At 49.1% G+C, this 19415-nt stretch overlaps 1 protein-coding gene across 3 annotated transcripts in view; it reads right to left on the bottom strand.

Moving 5' to 3' along the window:
• PDXK (pyridoxal kinase) overlaps positions 1 to 19415 on the bottom strand; it is a 94124-nt gene that overhangs the window by 40086 nt on the left and 34623 nt on the right. For all 3 annotated transcript variants that reach the window (XM_074995472.1, XM_074995463.1, XM_074995455.1), the window contains exons 2-3: positions 14797 to 14851; positions 1137 to 1241 (exon numbers count right to left, since the gene is read on the bottom strand). In XM_074995472.1, the coding sequence (XP_074851573.1) occupies positions 1137 to 1241; positions 14797 to 14851 (160 nt within the window). The remainder of the gene's footprint in view (positions 1 to 1136; positions 1242 to 14796; positions 14852 to 19415) is intronic.

A 19415-nucleotide genomic window follows, 5' to 3' on the forward strand; every position in this document is an offset into this window, starting at 1 on the left:
AAAGATGCTAATGAGGCACTGCAATGAATATGCAGTGCCTCATTGGCATAATGGCAGCCGCAGCAATTCAAAAGTGCGGCTTTTTGAATCACGTGCCACCCATGGAGATGGGACCTTCTGAAAGGACCCCCCCCAGTTTTTGAAACCCCTTTTTCCAATCACCAGATTTTCCCATTTTCAACTTTTGAGAATTCGCCCAAGAGGTGTTTTTCAGGAACGAATTACCCTCGTAAGGCAGGGGAAGACTGTAGTCAACTCAACCTGGCAGTCAGTTTCTGCATGAGTTTTAGAAGCAACAGCTCACTGCTATAAGAAATACAGACCATGAAATTTAAAACAGATGCACTGCACTCAGTGAAGTGGAATATTAATAAATCTTCTCTTATAGAGCAAGAGACTGGATATTTTGATGGGTGTATAGCTTCTCTTGTTTCAGACTGCCTATCTTCCCTTTCAAACCAGCTTATACAGTGGCTCCTTATCTACATATGTAGACACCCCCCCACACACACCCTGTGGTAAGTGAAAGAAGATTCTGCACAATCTCTTGAAAGGTTAAAAGGAACATCCTATCTCAACAAGAGCACAGCTCAAGAAACACAGTGGGATGGGGAATAAAGCCCACATCTTCTGACTGTCTGCCTTGTGCTCAACACCCCACCACTCACAAAGATCAAGAGGGTGGGGAAAGGATGGGGAGGTGGAAAAAAAAAAAGAGCGCATACCATGTATGAAACAAGAATAAAATCTGGTGATTCAAATGATAAAATTGCATTGATTGAGATTTTAGAAGGTTGACTCCATAGGTCTTCATAATACATATAAAAATAGTTCTCTGAATTTCTATGATTCCCGAGTGTCACCCAGCACATTAATGGTTACCCAAATATATCCTTAATTCTGGGATCACATTCCCCATTCCATTACAAAACAGCCACTTTAAAGGTGGAATACAGCACCTGCGTCATGACGTATGGCACAAAGAGCAAGAGGATACAGTATGAAGGTGACACTGTAGGAGAATCTGAAGAGGGAGAACGTAATTAACTGGTTTTGAAAAAAAAAGTCAAGGACATGGGTTATCACTTTAACTTTGGTGTAAATATCACGGACTCTCCAAAGAAACAAGCACTTACCGGTGAGCACATAGTCATAGCGGTTGACATTGTTCAGCTTAAGCCCATCGTACAGTTCGTGTAGTTCATCCGAATTTAACACCTGCCCCTTCCAGTGGGCATAACCTGAAAAGGGAAGGCCAAATGACTTATCCAACCCCATTTCATATTTTGGATCAGATATTATACATGCAGGAATTGGCTCCCCGCACCCGCAAAAATAATGTTGCTGTTGAAAACTGGGTGAATTGTTAACAGAACAGTTACATTCTCAGCATTCTCTGAACTCTCTCAAAAGGAACTGTTTGTGGAAAGGCCACTCTACAGACGCAAGTTTTGAATGTATCAGCAAAGCAGGAAATGCCCAACCGGAGAGTGCAAGCTTTCCCGCAAAGCCTTCACCAAACAGCCCTGACCTGGAGGCCAGAAGCTAGTTTTCATTTTCTTAGCTTAGAATAGAATTTCCTTTTATTTTATATTATACCAATGCAGCCTGACAGCAGCCTGAGAGCTTGATGACAGATGTATTTGTGGAGAACAAACTCTGCAGCCACTCGGAATTAAGTGTGCATGCAAGATATATACTAGGTCCCCTGTCCTCACTGCCCTATATTGTCAAAGAGGGATTCTCCATTTACTTTAGCAAACAGGTTAGGCTTAAACCCAGGCCTTACCCCATGCACTCAAATGCAAGACAGAAAATTATTGAGCAGTAAGCAAATCTGCCCTCAGTTCCCACTGTGGAAGAATGGCATTGAGCCAGCACAAGCAACTAGGGTATAAACATATTGGAAAGTCCCAAAAACAAGAACTCTCACCGGGGTCCCACCCCTCACGGGTGCCTGGATCCCGTCCAGCTGTAGCTACATCCACTGCAGCCCCTGAGGCAAGGACAACGGGGACGGGACTTCCTGCAGTTTAAGGGACAAAAGCATGCCAAAAGCCCTATGACTCCTAACTGCTTTGCTCCGTACAGGATTTCTAACTTATCCTTCTGTAATACCAATATCTTAGTGATATTAATAAAGGATCGTTAACTGCGGGAAACTGTCAAAGAGAATCCATAACCCTGTGACTTTATGCAGGCATACGTGGTTTGTTCCATCTGATCACAGCTATATGAAAATCACGCAGCAGCTAGCAACTGCCACACTCAGCTGCCTCAGATAAAACATTCTTCGTTTGGCATTTGTTCACTAAAATCCGATAGTGTAGGCACATCTTGTGACAGTGTTCCATTAGGAGTAGCAGCATGCCATTCTCAGCAACAGGGCATCTGAATTTGCAGGACTTTGGAGCAGCCCTGTGATCATCAGTCATCGTCAACTATTAAGAGCAAAGAAATACCTTGCCACGCCCGCCTACCCTCAGAAAGGTCTAAGAGTAGTAAGTATGTACTGAAGTTAGGCTCAACACCCATTGCTATCAATCTAAAGTTTTGACTTCAATGGTTCCTGAATCAGACCTGTAGAACCTTTAAGGCAGCATGTACCCAGTGTACATCTGTCTACAGGGCCTGGAACCTGTCTACAGAAGGGGCTGCCTCTCCATATGCGCCACACTGACACAGAGCTTGATATAAGAGAGGGGTGTTGCTTCCAGGAAAATTTGGAAAGGGCCCCACAGCTTGAGCCCTTTCTACTGCTTTAGCATATATATGACCTTCAGACTATGCTACCATCTCCTCACCTTACTGGGACTATGGAGAGCGAAGTGCTACTTGAGGCACCTTCCACAGGCCTACCCTCAAAAGCAGAAGGTTAAACAGTATTCACTGTAGGAGCTAAATGTTCTTCTGGCTTTGCTTTTCATCCCATTTTCCGTTATTAGAGTAATTATCCAGGGTGTTAATGCTTGGCATAAGTGTGTGTTGGGTGTGCATGGGTTTGTAGAAACAAATACACACACAGCAGACGAACAGCCACAACCTATCTCCTCCTCCTCACACTTCCCAGACTCAAAAAATACCACTTCCAGCCAGTGGGCTGAGAGACAGCCACTCCGGCCTGCTCTCAGTTCAATACATATGCAGGAAATGTTGGGTTTGGGAAGAAGTGAACAAAATGAAGAATTCCCAAATGTAGTAGTGCTTTTTTTCCCAGGAAAAAAAGGTGCCAGAACTCAAGTCTGATGATTCTTCATAGGGGCTAGGGTGTTCAGTTTTAATGCCCCAGTCTCCATGCTGCTGTGGGACTGGCAAAAGCTCCTGCCCCACTCCCTGTGCTGCACATGAGATTTGTAACTCAGTGCTTCATTGGCATTTTTGGGTTCCCTCATTTGCATTGTTCTTTCAAAAGAAGAATGTAGTGTAGGCATAGCCCAAGAGTTTAACCTGGCCAGCAGAAGACTGGGCAGAAACCGCTGGGACTCTTAGACTACGTCTACACGTGCACCCAACATCGAAATAGCTTATTTCGATGTTGCGACATCGAAATAGTCTATTTCGATGAATAACGTCTACACGTCCTCCAGGGCCGGCAACGTCGATGTTCAACTTCGACGTTGCTCAGCCCGACATCGAAATAGGCGCAGCGAGGGAACGTCTACACGTCAAAGTAGCACACATCAAAATAGGGATGCCAGGCACAGCTGCACACAGGGTCAACGGGCGGACTAGCGCTTCCGGGGCAACAGCTAGCCGCTCCCTTAAAGGGCCCCTCCCACATACACTCAGCCTGCACAGCACGCGGTCTGAGGAGCCATATAGGCACACAGACCCCGAGCGCTGCAGTCATGGACCCCCAGCAGCAGCAGCAGCAGCAGCTAGAGGTCCACCCAGCCCTCCCGGCAGGCGCAGGGCTTGCCCTGGCTCATGCCATGTTGGGGGCAGCTGAGCACCTTCTTGCCCCAGGGGAGGAAATGCCCCCAGGGCAGCGGGGCTCAGCCCCTACCCCTGCAGCACCCCGCCCCACCCCCCGCCTCACACGCCGGCGGCTGTGGAGCTACCCCACCAGCACCGACTGGTGGGAGCGGCTGGTGCTTGGGGAGTGGGATGACGACCACTGGCTCAGGAACTTCAGGATGACCCGCCAGCCATTCCTGGAGCTGTGCCAGTGGCTCACCCCCGCACTCAGGCACCGGGACACTGCCATGCGGTGTGCCCTCCCTGTGGAGAAACGGGTCGGCATCGCTGTCTGGAAGCTGGCCACTCCGGACAGCTACCGATCCGTGGGCCAGCAGTTTGGTGTGGGAAAGGCCACCGTCGGGGCTGTCTTCATGGAGGTAAGAGAACCCACAGGGGGAGGCCAGGCCAGGCCAGGCCAGGCCAGGGCAGGGGGGCCAGGCCAGGGCAGGGCCATGCACACCCTGCTCACCCCTCATTGGGGCTGTCCCATGTGCTTTCTCTGCAGGTCATGCGTGCCATCAACGCCATGCTCCTGCAGAGGCTCGTGAGGCTGGGGGACCCACGTGCCACTGTCGCCGCCTTTGCCACCCTGGGCTTCCCCAACTGCTTCGGGGCTCTGGATGGGACTTACATCCCCATCCGCGCCCCGCACCACAGTGGAGGATGATACCTCAATCGGAAGGGCTACCATTCAGTCGTCCTGCAGGCCTTGGTGGACAGCCGGGGACGGTTCCAGGACATTTACTTGGGCTGGCCTGGCAGCACCCACGACGCCCGGGTTTTCCGGAACTCAGGCCTGTGCCACCGGCTGGAGGCGGGGACCTACATCCCCCAGCGGGAGATCCCTCTGGGGGACACCACCATGCCCTTCTGCATCATCGCGGATGCGGCATACCCCCTCCGGCCGTGGCTCATGCGCCCCTACACGGGCCACCTCTCCGCCAGCCAGGAGCGCTTCAACGAGTGCCTGAACCGTGCGCGCCAGGTAGTGGAGCACTCATTTGGCCGCCTCGAGGGACGCTGAAGATGTCTCCTCACCTGCCTGGATGCCAGCCCCAACAACATCCCCCAGATTGTGGGTGCCTGCTGCGCCCTGCACAACCTCGTGGAGAGCAAGGGGGAGAGCTTTCTTCAGGGCTGGGCCGCCGAGGCCGGCAGGGCACACGTGCACCCACCTGCTGCCCCCAGTCGGCAGGTGGACCCAGAGGGGACCCGGGTCCGGGAGGCCCTGCGGGCCCACTTTGAGCAACAGGCCACGGGGTGAACTCTGCCCAGGCCCCCTACTGCCTGCCCCTTCCTCCCCCACACTCCTGCCCCAACGCCCACACCATGGAGCACCCCACCGCCCCCCCCCACTTGTCCAGGAGAAAATGACAGCACGAACTTGTGGGTGAACGTAAATGGTTTTTTTGTCTTAACGAATTTTTTTTTTTTTTTAAATAAAAAAATATATATATGTGAAACAGAAACCAAAAAGGAGGGACAACCATTCAACAAAACCAAGATGGGCACAAATAAAACAATCTACAACAACAAATCAAAGAACTGTGCGCCATCAAGCAAGAAAAACAAAAAGCAGGGAGGAGAACGGGGAGAACTATTTACAGGGGGGGGACGGGGCAAACAGGGGCAACACCCACACCACCCACCCAGTCCCCAAAGTCTGTCCAACAAGGGGGGGTGCCACGTCCCGGGCCCCTCGCCCCTACAGCCCAGCAGTGGGCGTGCCCGGCCGGGAGCTCCGGTGGGCCTGCAGTCTGGTGCGCGGCTGGGTGGGAGCGGGCTCCACCGGAAGGTAGCGGCGCCGGCGAGTCTCGGGTGGCTCCAGGGGTCCCTCGGCGCAGTGGCCCTCGCGGGGAGGTGGTGGGGTGACAGCGGACGGCCCGGCGACGGCTGCAGGAGCGGGCATGGCGGGCGGTGGCGCAGCCGGCGCGGCATGGGGGGCCAGGTAATCAACCAGCCGGTTGATGGTCTCCATATAGGCCCCCCATGCCTCTCTGCGCCAGGCCAGCGCCTGCTCCTGCAGCCGGAGGTGCTGCTCCGACACCTCCAGCTGCCGGCGGAAGATGGCCAGCAGCTGGGGGTCCGTTGCCGCCGCCAGTAGCAGGCGCGGGGTCTGCCGTCTGGCCCTCCGCGGGGCCGGTCGTTCCTCCACCGAGGGGCTGCCCTGGAGCGAGGGTCCCGGAGGGCTCTCCGGGACAACCAAGGCCTCGCCGGCGCTCTCTTCCGGTCCTTCGGATGGTGCAGGTGCAGGACACAGGAGAGGAGGGGGAAAAGAAGAATGGAGACAGGCGTTAGTGTGGGCCCCGAGCCGTGGCCTTTGTCCCCCCCGCCCTGTGCTGCAGGTTCCCCATCCCCGACCCCGGGAGATGCTGCTGTGATGGATGGGGTTCAGGGGTCCCCCTGCCCTGCAGCCCGTCCCCTGGTGGGAGCGACTCTCACTTCAGCCCGCAGGGTCTGAGAGCAGGAGAGCTTTCTTAGGCCACAGATGCCCAGTTTCTCCCAGGAGTGACAGCACCAGCTGTCGGAAGAGACAGTCCTTCCAACCCGTCGTGGGGAGAAGACCCCAAGGGGGGCCCGTCTGGGATGCAGCTTTCCCTCTCCTCTGGCTGGATGCCTACCAGCTCTCCCTTCCCCTAGCCTCTACCTGTGGCCCCCGCCCTCGCCCCCCAATTGCAAGCCAGCTCGGCTCCTCCCTCCTGTTTGTTCAGGGCAGAGGTGTCACCTGCCAGCTGTAGCGCCAGGATCCTCCTTTGGCCCTGGGAGCTCCTCGGCTCGGGTGGCTCATATGTAGGCTGAGTCTCCCTTTGGCACTCCCCCCACTCCATCGCATGCTGCTGCGGGGTGTCCCACCCCCTCCGCCCGGGGGCCCCTCGAGGTTCCGCTCCCCCCTGGCCCGGGGATGGGGCATGGCACTGTCATGCAGGGTGGCGGGGGGCAGGGGCTGATGGCTGCAGTGCTGTGAGGGCCATGACCCTGGTGTCCTTGGGGCCATGGCCATGTGAGCGTGTGGGGGGCCCTGGACACATCTCTGTTCCCCCCGCCCCTCAAGCCCCGGGGTGTCCACCAGAGAGGGGTACCTACCTGTGGGTCCGCTCCCACGGTCCGGAGATCCCCGGGGGTCGGAGGCCCTGCTGCTGCTCTGGGATGGCAGGAGAAGGATCTGCAGGCTGGAATCGGTGGAGGAGGAGCCCCCCTCCTCCTCCTCCTCCTCCTCCTCCTCCTCCCGCGATGTCCCGGGGATGGCCTCCGGGGGGGGCCCCCGGGGTGCGGGGCTTGCCTCCGGGGCGGACTCTGGCTGCAGGGCCTGCTCGGGCTCGTCAGCCGAGGTGTCAAGGGTGGCCGGAGGGGAGGAGGTGTGCCGGGAGCCCAGGATGTCCCTGAGCTCCCTGTAAAAGGGGCAAGTGACGGGGGCGGCCCCAGATCGGCTGGCCGCATCCCGGGCCCGGGCGTAACCCTGCCGCAGCTCCTTCACCTTACTCCGGACATGGTCCGGAGTGCGGGCAGGGTGACCCCGGGCAGCCAGGCCGTCGGCCAGCCGAGCGAACGCATCCGCGTTCCGCCTCTTGCTCCCCATTACCTGGAGCACCTCCTCCTCGCTCCAGAGCCCCAGCAGGTCCTGCATCTCGGCCTCCGTCCAAGAGGGGCCCCGCTGCCGCTTCCCAGACTGCTTGGTCCTCTGGCTGCCCTGGCTCCCGTTGGGGGGGGGTCCCCTGGGGGCGCTGGGGGGGCTGCTGGGCAGCCATGGCTGCTGACAGGGGCTGAGGGCTGTGCAGGCTCGCCGCCGCGTGTGCAGGCAGGAGCCTGCACGTTGCCTCAGCCTCCTGCAGTCAGGGCGGGGGAGGGGACCTTTAAGGGGCCGCTCCACGCAGCCACCAGTGAGCTGAGGGGCTGGAGAGAGCGTCTCTCAACCCCCCCAGCTGATGGCCGCCATGGAGGACCCGGCAATTTCGACGTTGCGGGACGCGGCTCGTCTACACTGTCCCTACTTCGACGTTGAACATCGAAGTAGGGCGCTATTCCTATCTCCTCATGAGGTTAGCGACTTCGACGTCTCGCCGCCTAACGTTGAAGTTAACTTCGAAATAGCGCCCGACACGTGTAGACGTGACGGGCGCTATTTCGAAGTTAGTGCCGCTACTTCGAAGTAGCGTGCACGTGTAGACGCAGCTTTACAGTCCAGGCTGAACTTGCAAGACTGTCAGCCAGAGAAAGAACAAACATCGTTTTACTTGTAAATGGATATACTGACAGCAAATGTACAGTACAGTAATATGTATACAGTAATACAGTATATGTATACAGTACATGTATACAGTAAATGTATATCCAAAAAAAGAAAAAAAGTCAAAGAGGGAGACACAGGGCCCCTTTACACCATTTGTGCAGTTACTTTTCAGGACTGGATTCCTGCTGCTCCCTGGATGGAGCACAACTGTATGTATAAGGATGCAACCTCCACTGAAGTGCAGCTGTAGAGTTGGTTTGTCCAGAGCTGGGTTGCACAGAGGTACCTACACAAACACTCTCCCTGCTGCCAGTGCAGAGGGAACGGCTGGAACAGGAGGATCTCGGCCATGATACTCCTTCACCATACTGACTGCAGATTAAAGTTTTGGCCCTTAATGGCTACCAGCAGCCACCATAAGTCAGGCAAGCACTCAGGCTGATTCAGTTTGCATCTAGGAACCAACCCTGCACACCTAATCTTGTGCCCTAACTTGATCCTACACTGCTGATGGGAGGTAGGGAAACCTAGGTTGCTAACTCATTTTGGAGGTATTAAACCCTGCACACACCAGTCATGTTTTCAAACAGAGCCTATTAGTCCTACTCTAATCTAGTGAAATTTTTCAAGTCAGCCCAGTGGCCAGTGCACTATATATTGTGTCCATTTCGAAAACTCAGAAGCCCAGCTAAGGAAGCTGTGCTGATATCACCCCAACTCTAAGCTCAGGGTGCAAAATAGTGACCTCTTCTTATTCCAACTCAAAAAGGAAACTGTCAAATGGGCATAAGAATGAAGTGTCTGGTACTTGCAGAACTAAAGGGACTATTTGAAACAAGTTGTTAAAAGAAAAGTGGTTAACATCATGTGTCTGGTCAGCCTCAGCCGGCATTGGTTGCTATTTGTTAAATTCCTATAGTCTACTGTGCAAATACGCTCCTATCTGCTTGGACCTTGTGGCAGAGATAATTTGCACTATATGCATGCTTTGGACAGTCCTGCTGCTTCAAGCAGTTAAAGTGATGGAAAGTTGCACTGCTGAGCAAAATTACTCTGTAGCTTTCTGATCTGCTGTCATCATTTCCTAGAGGAAAGTAACTTTTTCTGGGGGACAAGGGTATCCCCTTTGTTACACTATGCCTATCGGGGTCTCCCTTGATTTGCCAGAAGGCCCTTTAACTCCAGGATACCTGAAAGCACAGATTTAGAATTAGATTTCATACCTCATAAGATCCATGGGATAATCAACTCATGGCAACCATTACCCCACTAATGTTTTGTTAAATATATTGAAAGTTTGCTCAACTGTAAAAGAAAGCAAAACCATCTGTGTACATAGTTCATCCATGTGCATGCCACCACCCTACCAAGAAATAACATTGATATTTTGGCACTAAGCAATAAAAAATATCAAGGCTGCACATTACTTGACTATTTGTTCATGTGATATATAAAGGAGCCAAGAAATCTTAGATAATAAACAATTTGTACTTAGAAAATGATTACACAACATTAGGGGGTGATGGATACGCCATGATCAGGGCACTGTGCTAATCTTTTATCTCTGGAAGCCTAATTTGACTCCTGGTTCCTGTACTCAAGAAAGGAAAATGTGAGCCCTCTTGGCCTAATTTTCCATGGTTAAGTACAAATCCTCCTTATTTTTCTTAATTAGAAGTCTCTTCTCAATTCAGACCCAGCACTGGAATAGCAGAATACTGCAAGTCACAGTAAAAAAAAAAAAAAAACATTTGCAGAGTTGTTTGGGAAGGTTTGTAGTACAGGTCTCCAAATTATGTCTGGTTCAAGACAATGGTGCAAGTTTGTTTTTTTTTTTTTAACATAAAGCTAAATAACTTTCATAGACTCTTCTGGCACGGTGTGATTTAGTTTTGAAATGGTTTATTTTCCAGATTTATTTTTAAGGCATGGAAGTACCTTGGTGTGCAATGTCTCTTGCCCTTTAACCCATCCCATCCTGAGGTGTAAAGTCCTTTTTCTGCAAGGACAGGCCTGGGCTAAACCCATCTGAATTTAGAAGGGCGCTACACCCATGTGGATTTTGCATGGTTTTCTTCTGGACTGATCCCTGCAGCATATTTTTTCTTCTTTAAAAATGTATTTCTCAACTTTGGAATTGCATTATCACACACAAACCAAAATCAAATGACTCTCCAATCTCCCAGGGGGAACTGAATTTTTTGTGGAGGAAAAAAAATCAGTTATACAAATTAATTTCTCACAAAGAGGTAGATGAGTCTCCACTGTTTTACCTTTCCTCTCACTGCCCTCAACTCTATCCACATTATTCTGATGCCTGAGATTCTCCTCTCTTGTTCCCCAAAATTATACCGAGTGGCCCAAGCGAAAGCAAGACTCTTTCAAATGCCTTTAAGGAAGACAGATGCTCTTGTGTTTATGACACATGGCAGGCAGGAAATTGGCATTTATCTCCAGCTCTGCCACAGAATTCATCAGGGAACTTAAGTCACCTATGGCCCCTTCTACACAGCAAGCCAGTATGTGAAGGTACCACGTACCTGGTAGCCAAATATCACAGTTGCCTGCAGGCATTACTACAGCGCAGTAAAAGTCCTGCAAACAGTAGTAAGCAAAGGCACATTTCGGTGCTTTCAGTGCACAGTCACAGTGTTCACATGTGACACTGCTGCACAGCAAGCAGGATGTGCTGCAGATTCACACCTTGCCTTGCTGCACCTGCTATACACAGCCCAAACCTCCGGCACAGAATTTCTCAGTCTGTAACTGCATACATGGAGGGATGCTGTGATATGAAAATAGACAGGCAATGCACTATTACAAATAACGTCTCAGATCAGGGCTACCAACAAAATAAGCTCTAGCTCCCTTTCTGTGGAAGCCAGAAGTGCCTTAGACTCCTTCTGTGGAAAAGCTTCAGGCATGGAGTTCAGCATTACAAAGAGAGCACGTTATATACATTCTGTCCACTGAACTGTCAATTGCTTCTAAAAAGGAAAGCAGCATACCGAGATTTTTTTTTTGAAAAATGCTATATAAACCCCTCCAAATTAGATTTGCATTCTTACACAGGGAGTGGGGCTGTTACACCAAAGAATTAAAAAACAAAATGAACATCTCTGGAGGCCATGTGACTGATTTTTTTGGTGTGTGCATGAAGCACAATGTCATTTAGAGGTGAGTCACTTAACTGTACAGTAAATGCTCCTCACCAGGCAACACGGCAAACTATGCTTGTCGGGGGGTTAGATTAAAAATACTGCCTTGTATTCACCAGATAATAGAAAAAGCTGACTTTTCTGAGCAGTAGTCAACAATAGTCTTTTGCTTTACTGACTGAAAATGAAAACAAAAAATGGCAAGGATAATCAGAAGAGCAGATTCATTAAGTCGATATATGACAAAATACAAGGAGAGCTAATGAGACCAAGTGTTTGGGGGGGGGGGGAAAGCGGGGGGCAAGGAGAGAAAACAGTGAGAGGGATTAGAAGAATATAGGGTGCAAAATGTCACAGTGGACTTCTTCCTCCTTACACATATGTAAATGACACCCACAGTGTTATCTGTCGCCTCTGGGATATGTAGCACTCCTTTACAATTTCACAAAAAGCAGCTGAATGTCATCTTTCATTCAAACAGAAGAAGTTCAGCCATTTGCATTTCTCAACAGTGCAGCTGAATAGACTCTCATAAGATCTTTCCCTTTATGAAAAGGCAACACCCATCTTCCTCACTTAATTCTGTGCAACATTGGACTCTGGGGAAATTGCTACACCACACAAATAGTAAACTAACTAGGCAATCAGCACTCCTTTCTGCATAATAAAGACGGTGTGCCTTTGGTTATCTGTGTTTGTGTTCACACCTATGCGTGCACATCCATATGCATGCCTGGCTCAAACATCAGAAGGCAAATTAAAATAATGCAAATTATCAAAGGCAGTCTCATCCTTTTTGAGCTCCTGGGGTGGGCAGTACTTTGCCTCTTTAGCAAAAAGGGTTGCTAATTTGTTCTTCCTCCAACCATCGCCAATAGATGCCAAAACTCCCCCTGACCCAGCCCCTTTCCCAGCTGGCAAATCTTTCCAAATGCCTCAATGACACTAATTTATTTTAATGTGCTTACCCTCCTAATAGCTTCCCTTTAACTGTCTGGGTTAAGTTAAATCTCTGAATCTTTTTAATACTTCATAACATCAATTTAATTGACTTGTTACTTCATAACAAGTCAGAAAATTTAATTAGAATCTCCATAATTATGAATGTGTACTTAGCTACCGTAAGCAAGTCTGTGACTACCAACACTTCTGGAGTTTACAACGATTTTATCAGTTATTTAAATCCTAAAAACATTATTGCACCACAAAGTGTGAAAGGAGTTAAAGTCAGCTCTATAGCTTTTTGACTCTAGCTATGTAAGAGCATCCTGGCACTGGTCCAAGGCAACCAGACAACTATGCAGCTTTTGGCCAGGGACAACTGTAGGTGAAAAAGTGTTCTCCGTGTTTAAGCATTCCTCAGCTACCCCAGAGGACCAATATACTTTGGCTTCCCAAATACCCCTGGGGACAGTCTTTCACCATCATGACCCTGTGCCAAAGAGTGGAACTCTTGACTCCACTGAAATCTATGGCAAAACTCTTAAGAGCTCAATGCAGCCAGAATTTCACTCAATGCTCTCTGGCATTGGCAACCTGACTTTTCCTTCCTGAAATTGGCAGGATTACATAAAGTGAGAGGGCATAGTCCAGATTTAATGAGAGCTACATTTCAGTGCTTGCTCTTGGAATTTCACTTACGGTAAGGCAGACCACATCTCTTTGTCCCAAACATCAGGCAGTGAGCTATGAGGAGGATGGGCAGCTCCTCTCAGCTGCACCAAGCCCCGGTGAGCCGGCGCTCCCCGCCCCGCAGCCAGGGGGAAGCAGCAGCCACGGCTGCTCCCCACCCGGAGCCCTGGAGAAGCAGTGGCCCCAGGCACTCTGGCCCCACCCGCAGCCCTTGAGGGTCTAAAATACAGTACAATTCGTCCCTTTTAAAAAATAAGTCAGGATGCTTTTTTGGCATCTCAAATAAGGGACCGTCCCGCCCAATATGGGATGGTTGGTCACCCAACTTATGGTTAGTAATTGTTGTTCTAGGAACATTCTGCACACTGCTTCAGTTAGTGTTAAAAGTAACATCCCAACTCATGCAATCTTTTCAAAGGCGGGCTTTCTCTTTTTAGAAAGCTAAGAACACTCTTTGTCCCTAGTTTATACACTCTCCTTAATGCCCTACCACCACCCTCTGTTGGTAGATTTTGTACTAAATTACACATGGCAAAGCAGACGAGAGGGCCCCTAAGGGGTGTTGCCAGCTTTCCTAATTGTTACAGTTAAGTCTCCCAATACTGGTATTTGTTTTCTAGCCCAAACAAGTAGAATTTCAACTTTATTTTGAAAAAGTTTCTAGGTCTCATGAAAGCAGAGACAAAAATGCACCCAAAAGGCTCACAAACCAGAAAGCAACTAAGGACCTAAAATGTGTTACTCTAAACAATAACAGGCTCAGGATGTTAAATGCCTGAGGGGGGCAATACGGAATACCTATACAGAAAGAAGCCACTGATCCACTGTAGAAGTGTGACCTCTGGAAATTCCTCCATTGTCAGATAACCTGTGCTAGCGATGCAGTATGTGTGCTCTATTTCACTGCTTAATGTCTTATACTGACAGATTGCCTTACACAGTTTTATTTTTTTCTAAATTGGCTAGCAAAAAGAAAATATCCATACACCAGTACGTAGGCAGAATGGAGTACATTACATTTAGGCGAGGTCTACAATTAAAACACTGCACTTGTGCTGCCATAGTGCTTTGATACAGCCACTTACCACACCCATGGCATCCAGTATGCTGTCCATTCGCCATCTGCGCCTCATTAGAGCCGCACATGAGGAGCACCTTCTTCCCCGCCGCACACATGCTCCACTACTCGGTGGGATAAGCCTGTGGCGGTGGCAGCAGCGGAGATGACTCCTACAGCGGCTTGCTCTGGCGCACAGGACAGCTCTCACGATTCGGGGCTGGGCGGCTCCAGTGAGTCACTGGCAGTTTGTGAGGGGGCAGGTTGACTGCTAGGGTGGGTGTGCCTGGCTCGGAGGGGCGGTACCTTTTGGTGACTGTTAAATTTCTTTTTGGACAACCCTGTACTACAGAAACAGGAGGGATTCACTCACTGAAGTTGTAAATCCACCTCCCTCAGAAGTAGGAGTTAGGTTGATGGATGAATTCTTCCCATCAATGCAGTACCATCACGCCAGGAATTAAGGTCAACTTAACTATGTCACTCCAGGATGCAGAGTTTTCACACTACTGAGAGGCATGGTTATGGTGATGCAACTTTTCAGTTTAGACTAGTCCTTAGGTTTATGCCTGTGTCCAAAAGCCCATTGAATTCAATGGCCTTGGCTCAGGCCTTGAACACCATTCTTTTGTTTTGAATACAGAAGGAGAAGACCACAGAATGATTGAGCTTCTTCCCAACAGCATGCAATCAAGCATATTGAGTGTTTGGTAGTCTTAACTCCACCAGAGAAGATGCACAATGCATATCTGTGTATTTACCTGTGTGGTTTGAAAACTGGACAGAATTCACAGGATCAACTTCAAACCCCAGAACCTGCAACACACAATAAAGGAATACTATTGTTAAAAAAAAACTCATAAAACTTTCCCCAGAATGCCACCTATATCATTAAACAAAAGAGAAAGTACCGTTGTCTGTTACTTTAAATAATATTCTAAATTAAACACGTAAGAGCTGAGCAGCCAGTGTTAAACCAACAGTACTTCAGTAGAAGAAGGGGCCTGGGAGGGGAGAGAGAGAGAACGGATGCACCAGAAGAGTGGAGCTCCATATTGGAGAGAGAGAGAAGTTTCACCGAGAGGCCAGGAGGAAGAGGCTGGTAGCACAGCAGTCACAGGCTCTGAAGTATGCCTTGGCCAAGCAATGCCACAGTGACAATTCAAGAGGCCAAAGGAACATAATGAGAAGGAGTAATGGAAGGTGGTGGAGTGGCGGGAGGGGGAGAGGTGAGTAGGAGTGTTCTCCTGGCTTGAGGAAAAAGAAAGAAAGAAAGAAAAAAAAAAAGCCAACTCTCATAGATTTCAAGGCCACATGCAACTGCTGTGATCATCTAGTCCGGTTTGGGCAATAAGCTGCCTGTGGACTGGAGATGGTTCTCCAGGCTTAGTGCTGGATGTGCCACCAGGTGCTGTATTTACCTGCGTGTCAGCAGATATGGCCACTCTCAGCTACCATCGGCCACTAGCCCACTGTGCACCTTTCCCAGCCACCGGGAGATGCAGGAAGCACCACAGGCTGAGCTACCACTTCCTGCATCTCCCAGTGGCTGGGAAAGGTGCACAGTGGGCCAGTGGCCAATGGTAGCTGAGAGTGGTCACACCTGCTGACGTGCAGGTAAACAAAGCATCTGACAACCCACCCAGGTGAACCCTGGGGAACCACATCCAGCCTTCAGGTCTGTTATTCCCCACCACTTATCTAGTCTGACCTACCACACAGCACAGACACAGAACATCCCCAAAATAGTTTATTTGAACTAGAGCAGGTCTTTGAAAGATTTAAGTGAATCCACGTGTGGTGGGGCAGCTAACCGACACAATAACCGGAAGAGGAGAGTTAAAGCAGCCCTCTGAGAGGCTGCACAGAATCCTAACCAATGGAACCAAAGCTTCCCGAGATAGCCAACAGGGAGGAGGATTGTTGAAGCAACCAACTAGGGCCACAGAGGTCTATGTAAGGTCTGCTCAGGACAGCAGAAGGCAGTCTCCCCCTGGAGCGCAAGGGAAAAACCACCAGCTGATGAGAGAAGCACCTTAGCTACAGCTGTGTTGAGCAGGGACAGGGAAGCTCAAGTCTGAGTGGCTGCCAAGACTGATACAGGGGCAAGGAAAGTGCTGGGGCTATGGAGAAGTGGCTCAGGGAAACAGAGGTTGGGGAAGAGGCCCCAGGTGGCTGCTGGCTATAAGGCCCCAGGGTCAGGATCTAGAAAGGCAGGCAGGCCTGGGTCCCCCTCCCCTTTGCACCCAAGTTGTCAGTGAGAATGGCCAATCCAGTCTCAACAGCAGTTTCATCAGCACAACAATGGGTCCGAAGGCCACCATGAAATCTAGCCAGTTGATATTTGTCCATAGCAAGTAACGCTGACTGATGGAGACCACAGTGACAAAGTGAGTCATGTGTGGCACAGACCTTCCGAGCTAAACTGAAGAGCCTATGATCAAAGATTTGTTCCATATACAGGTACTTAGACTAATCAATTGACCTCTTAATCATCTTTCTGAACAGATAGACTCAAGCAGCTCAATCACTATGAAGCAGATTGTGTAAGATTATAATCATTCTCATGGGTCTTCTCCAAAACCTCTCAGATCTATCAATGCTCTTCTTAAATTGTAGACACCACACCTGGACACCGTATCCCAACAACAGATGCACTAGTGCCACATAAAGCGATCTGACACCCTGTCCACTTTTTGCATCACGATTTTCCTATTCATACTGACGGATCATTACCCCTTTGGCCACAGCACTGCACTGGGAGCTCATATTCAGCTGACTGACCACTACAATCTCCAAATCTTGTCTAGAGAGTCTTTTCTAGCAAGCAGGTGAAAGAACACTGGCCCCCAATTTAGATTTCACCAGCATAAAAATTTTATGACACTCGAGACGATGAGAAATTATTTGAGATTTTATCTTACTGGCAAAGTACTAATCCAATGGAGACATCTTTATGAAATATCCAAAGTAAAGAATAACTTTGCAATATTTGTAACCCAAATATTGCAGCAGTAGGAGACCCTAGAAGTGAAACGGACAAATATATCCTGATTGTGGGAGATGAGAAAAGTGTGGGTGGATGGGGGAGTGCAAAGTGAAAATTTGTTTACTCCCTCACCCACATATTTTATTACTTAAGAAAAAAAGGCTGGGGAGGGAATAATAGAGTCAGTGCAGATTTACACAGTTCATTTACCGGAAACAAAATAGCAATTATTATTTTTTAATCTGGTCTTCAAACTATGTTGCAGTTTTACCCAGCACTAAAAAAGCCTAATACAAATCTGACAAGTTTGACATTTAGTATTTGTTTTCACATCCTCTTTCCTATGGGCTGCTATATATGGTTCTGTAAGTCAGGAGACAGAAATAATCGTGTATGATCCATTTTCGGGTAATTTGCTAGAGGGTTAATTCGCCAGTCACGCACTTCATGGGAGCCACATCTCTTCCTTGTCATCAACAGCGTAACACCCTCATGCAAATCAAGACCATGTGAGCAGGTCGTGCCTGGAGTAAGACTTCATTAAACACACAACTGGCAGAAGGCCTGAGGCAACAAGAGGCTGACTAATCTGCTGCAGATGATGGTCCCTCCTCCCCTCAGATACTGTGCAGCTATTTTTTCCACAGATCATCCTGGACGTCTCATGGGGTCTTAGAATCAGTCTCTTACCAACAGGCAGCGTTCGTGCACAACTACAGAAAAAAAAAATCTTATAATCACGATAGACACACATGGGTAAGTTTGATCAAAAATAGCGTCAGATACTCCCCCCGCCCTAGAGGTGGTATATTTTTGTTACGTGTGCTTGTCTCAAAATATGTGTATCTTTCATACATCAGACAAAGCAAACTGGGACCAGAAAAAAAACCCAATCATCATCAAATGTACAGAGCAAAACAAAAAAATACAGAAGGTTCCCTCATTTCTTTCAGACACTGTTATTTGACCCACTCAAAGTGATAAACAAATGTTGAATTCCTGTACAGTATTTAAGAGGGGTTGTGTAACACAGATAAGCCCTGGCTGGGGTACTATGGCGTTCAGGCATGTCTTCAGGGTGGTGGATTGAGGAAGCCCTCCGTGGAGTGATCTCGAGGAGTTGCATCAAATAATACAGACTTAGGCTCCATGGATCAGTACCCCAGCAGAAGGGAAAGTGATTCCATCCCAGGGCAGACTGAGCTTGCTAAACCTTTTTAGGCACACCAGTCTAGGAGAAAAACTCTGACCTCAAACCTGCACTCCCTCACTCCACTGCACATCACAGTTCTTGCGCATGAGCACAATGCCTGGGATGAGAAGAGAGTGGGGTTGGAACTCACAAGCCAGCCCAACTTAAATCCATTCATGTGAAGGTCTCTCTTGATGTTAAAGATCTGCCTCTTGACAAAAGTCCTACAGCAATGGGCAAGTGAGGTCAGATGCAGGTGGAAGATACCATTGGAAACTATTAGCCACAAACCTGCATGTAGGCAGCTCAAGTATGATAGTCATCTGTCTGCTGAACTGGAACAGCAGCAGCCCCGATATCCTGCCTAGGCGACAAAGCAGACCTATTTAGGGGCGACGATACTTTCTTCGAAAGAAGAGGGGGAGAGAAAACAATCCCTAAACACAGCTTGTTCCAATTGCTTCCTGTCGATTAACTGCGACCAACTGGATATCCAATTTTGCAGCGAATGACTAAACAGAAACTACACTTTGCATCCTGGAAAGTATGCACACTTCTTAATAGTGATAATCGCAATGAACACAGGACAGCAATCCTTGGTAGAGAACTTGTACGCCATAACACTGATGTTGCATCCTTAAGTGAAACAAGTATTTCTGGGACCAGTTAGTTCAGAGTTTGGAGCAGGCTATTCATAAATCACTGTATTGGCTATCCTGAGGGTCATCCAGAGGAAACAGGATTCAGATTCACCATCTAGTTCCCTGGCTGAAATCCCAGGCACATGTCATCAATCCTCACCTCATGAGCACAAATCTTAGATTGAGACAGGGACCATACCTTGTACTTGTTAGTGCACATGCACACATTTTGCCTGATGCAGATGATGAAAAGGAGGTTTTTTTACACTAGCTTGAATTCAGTGATCTCTTCAGTACCTTTTAAATCCAAGCCCCGCCCCCGCCACCCCTATTTTAGTACAAGAGTTTGTCAGGACTGCACTACATGGCCCAAAGTGCTTGGACATCATGACATTTGAAGTAAAAACTCAAATGGCACTCCTCTTCTTCAAACTTGTGCGGGGCACGAGCTTGCTATTGCAAGCACATTCTTCCAACAAGTGAACAACTACAAAGCAACTTAACTGCATCCTCTGCCTGAGCACTAGCATATGATTGACTACTTCGCCATAAAAAAAG

The sequence above is a fragment of the Carettochelys insculpta genome, chromosome 1 (assembly GCF_033958435.1).
Source record: "Carettochelys insculpta isolate YL-2023 chromosome 1, ASM3395843v1, whole genome shotgun sequence".
NCBI lineage: Eukaryota > Metazoa > Chordata > Testudines > Carettochelyidae > Carettochelys > Carettochelys insculpta.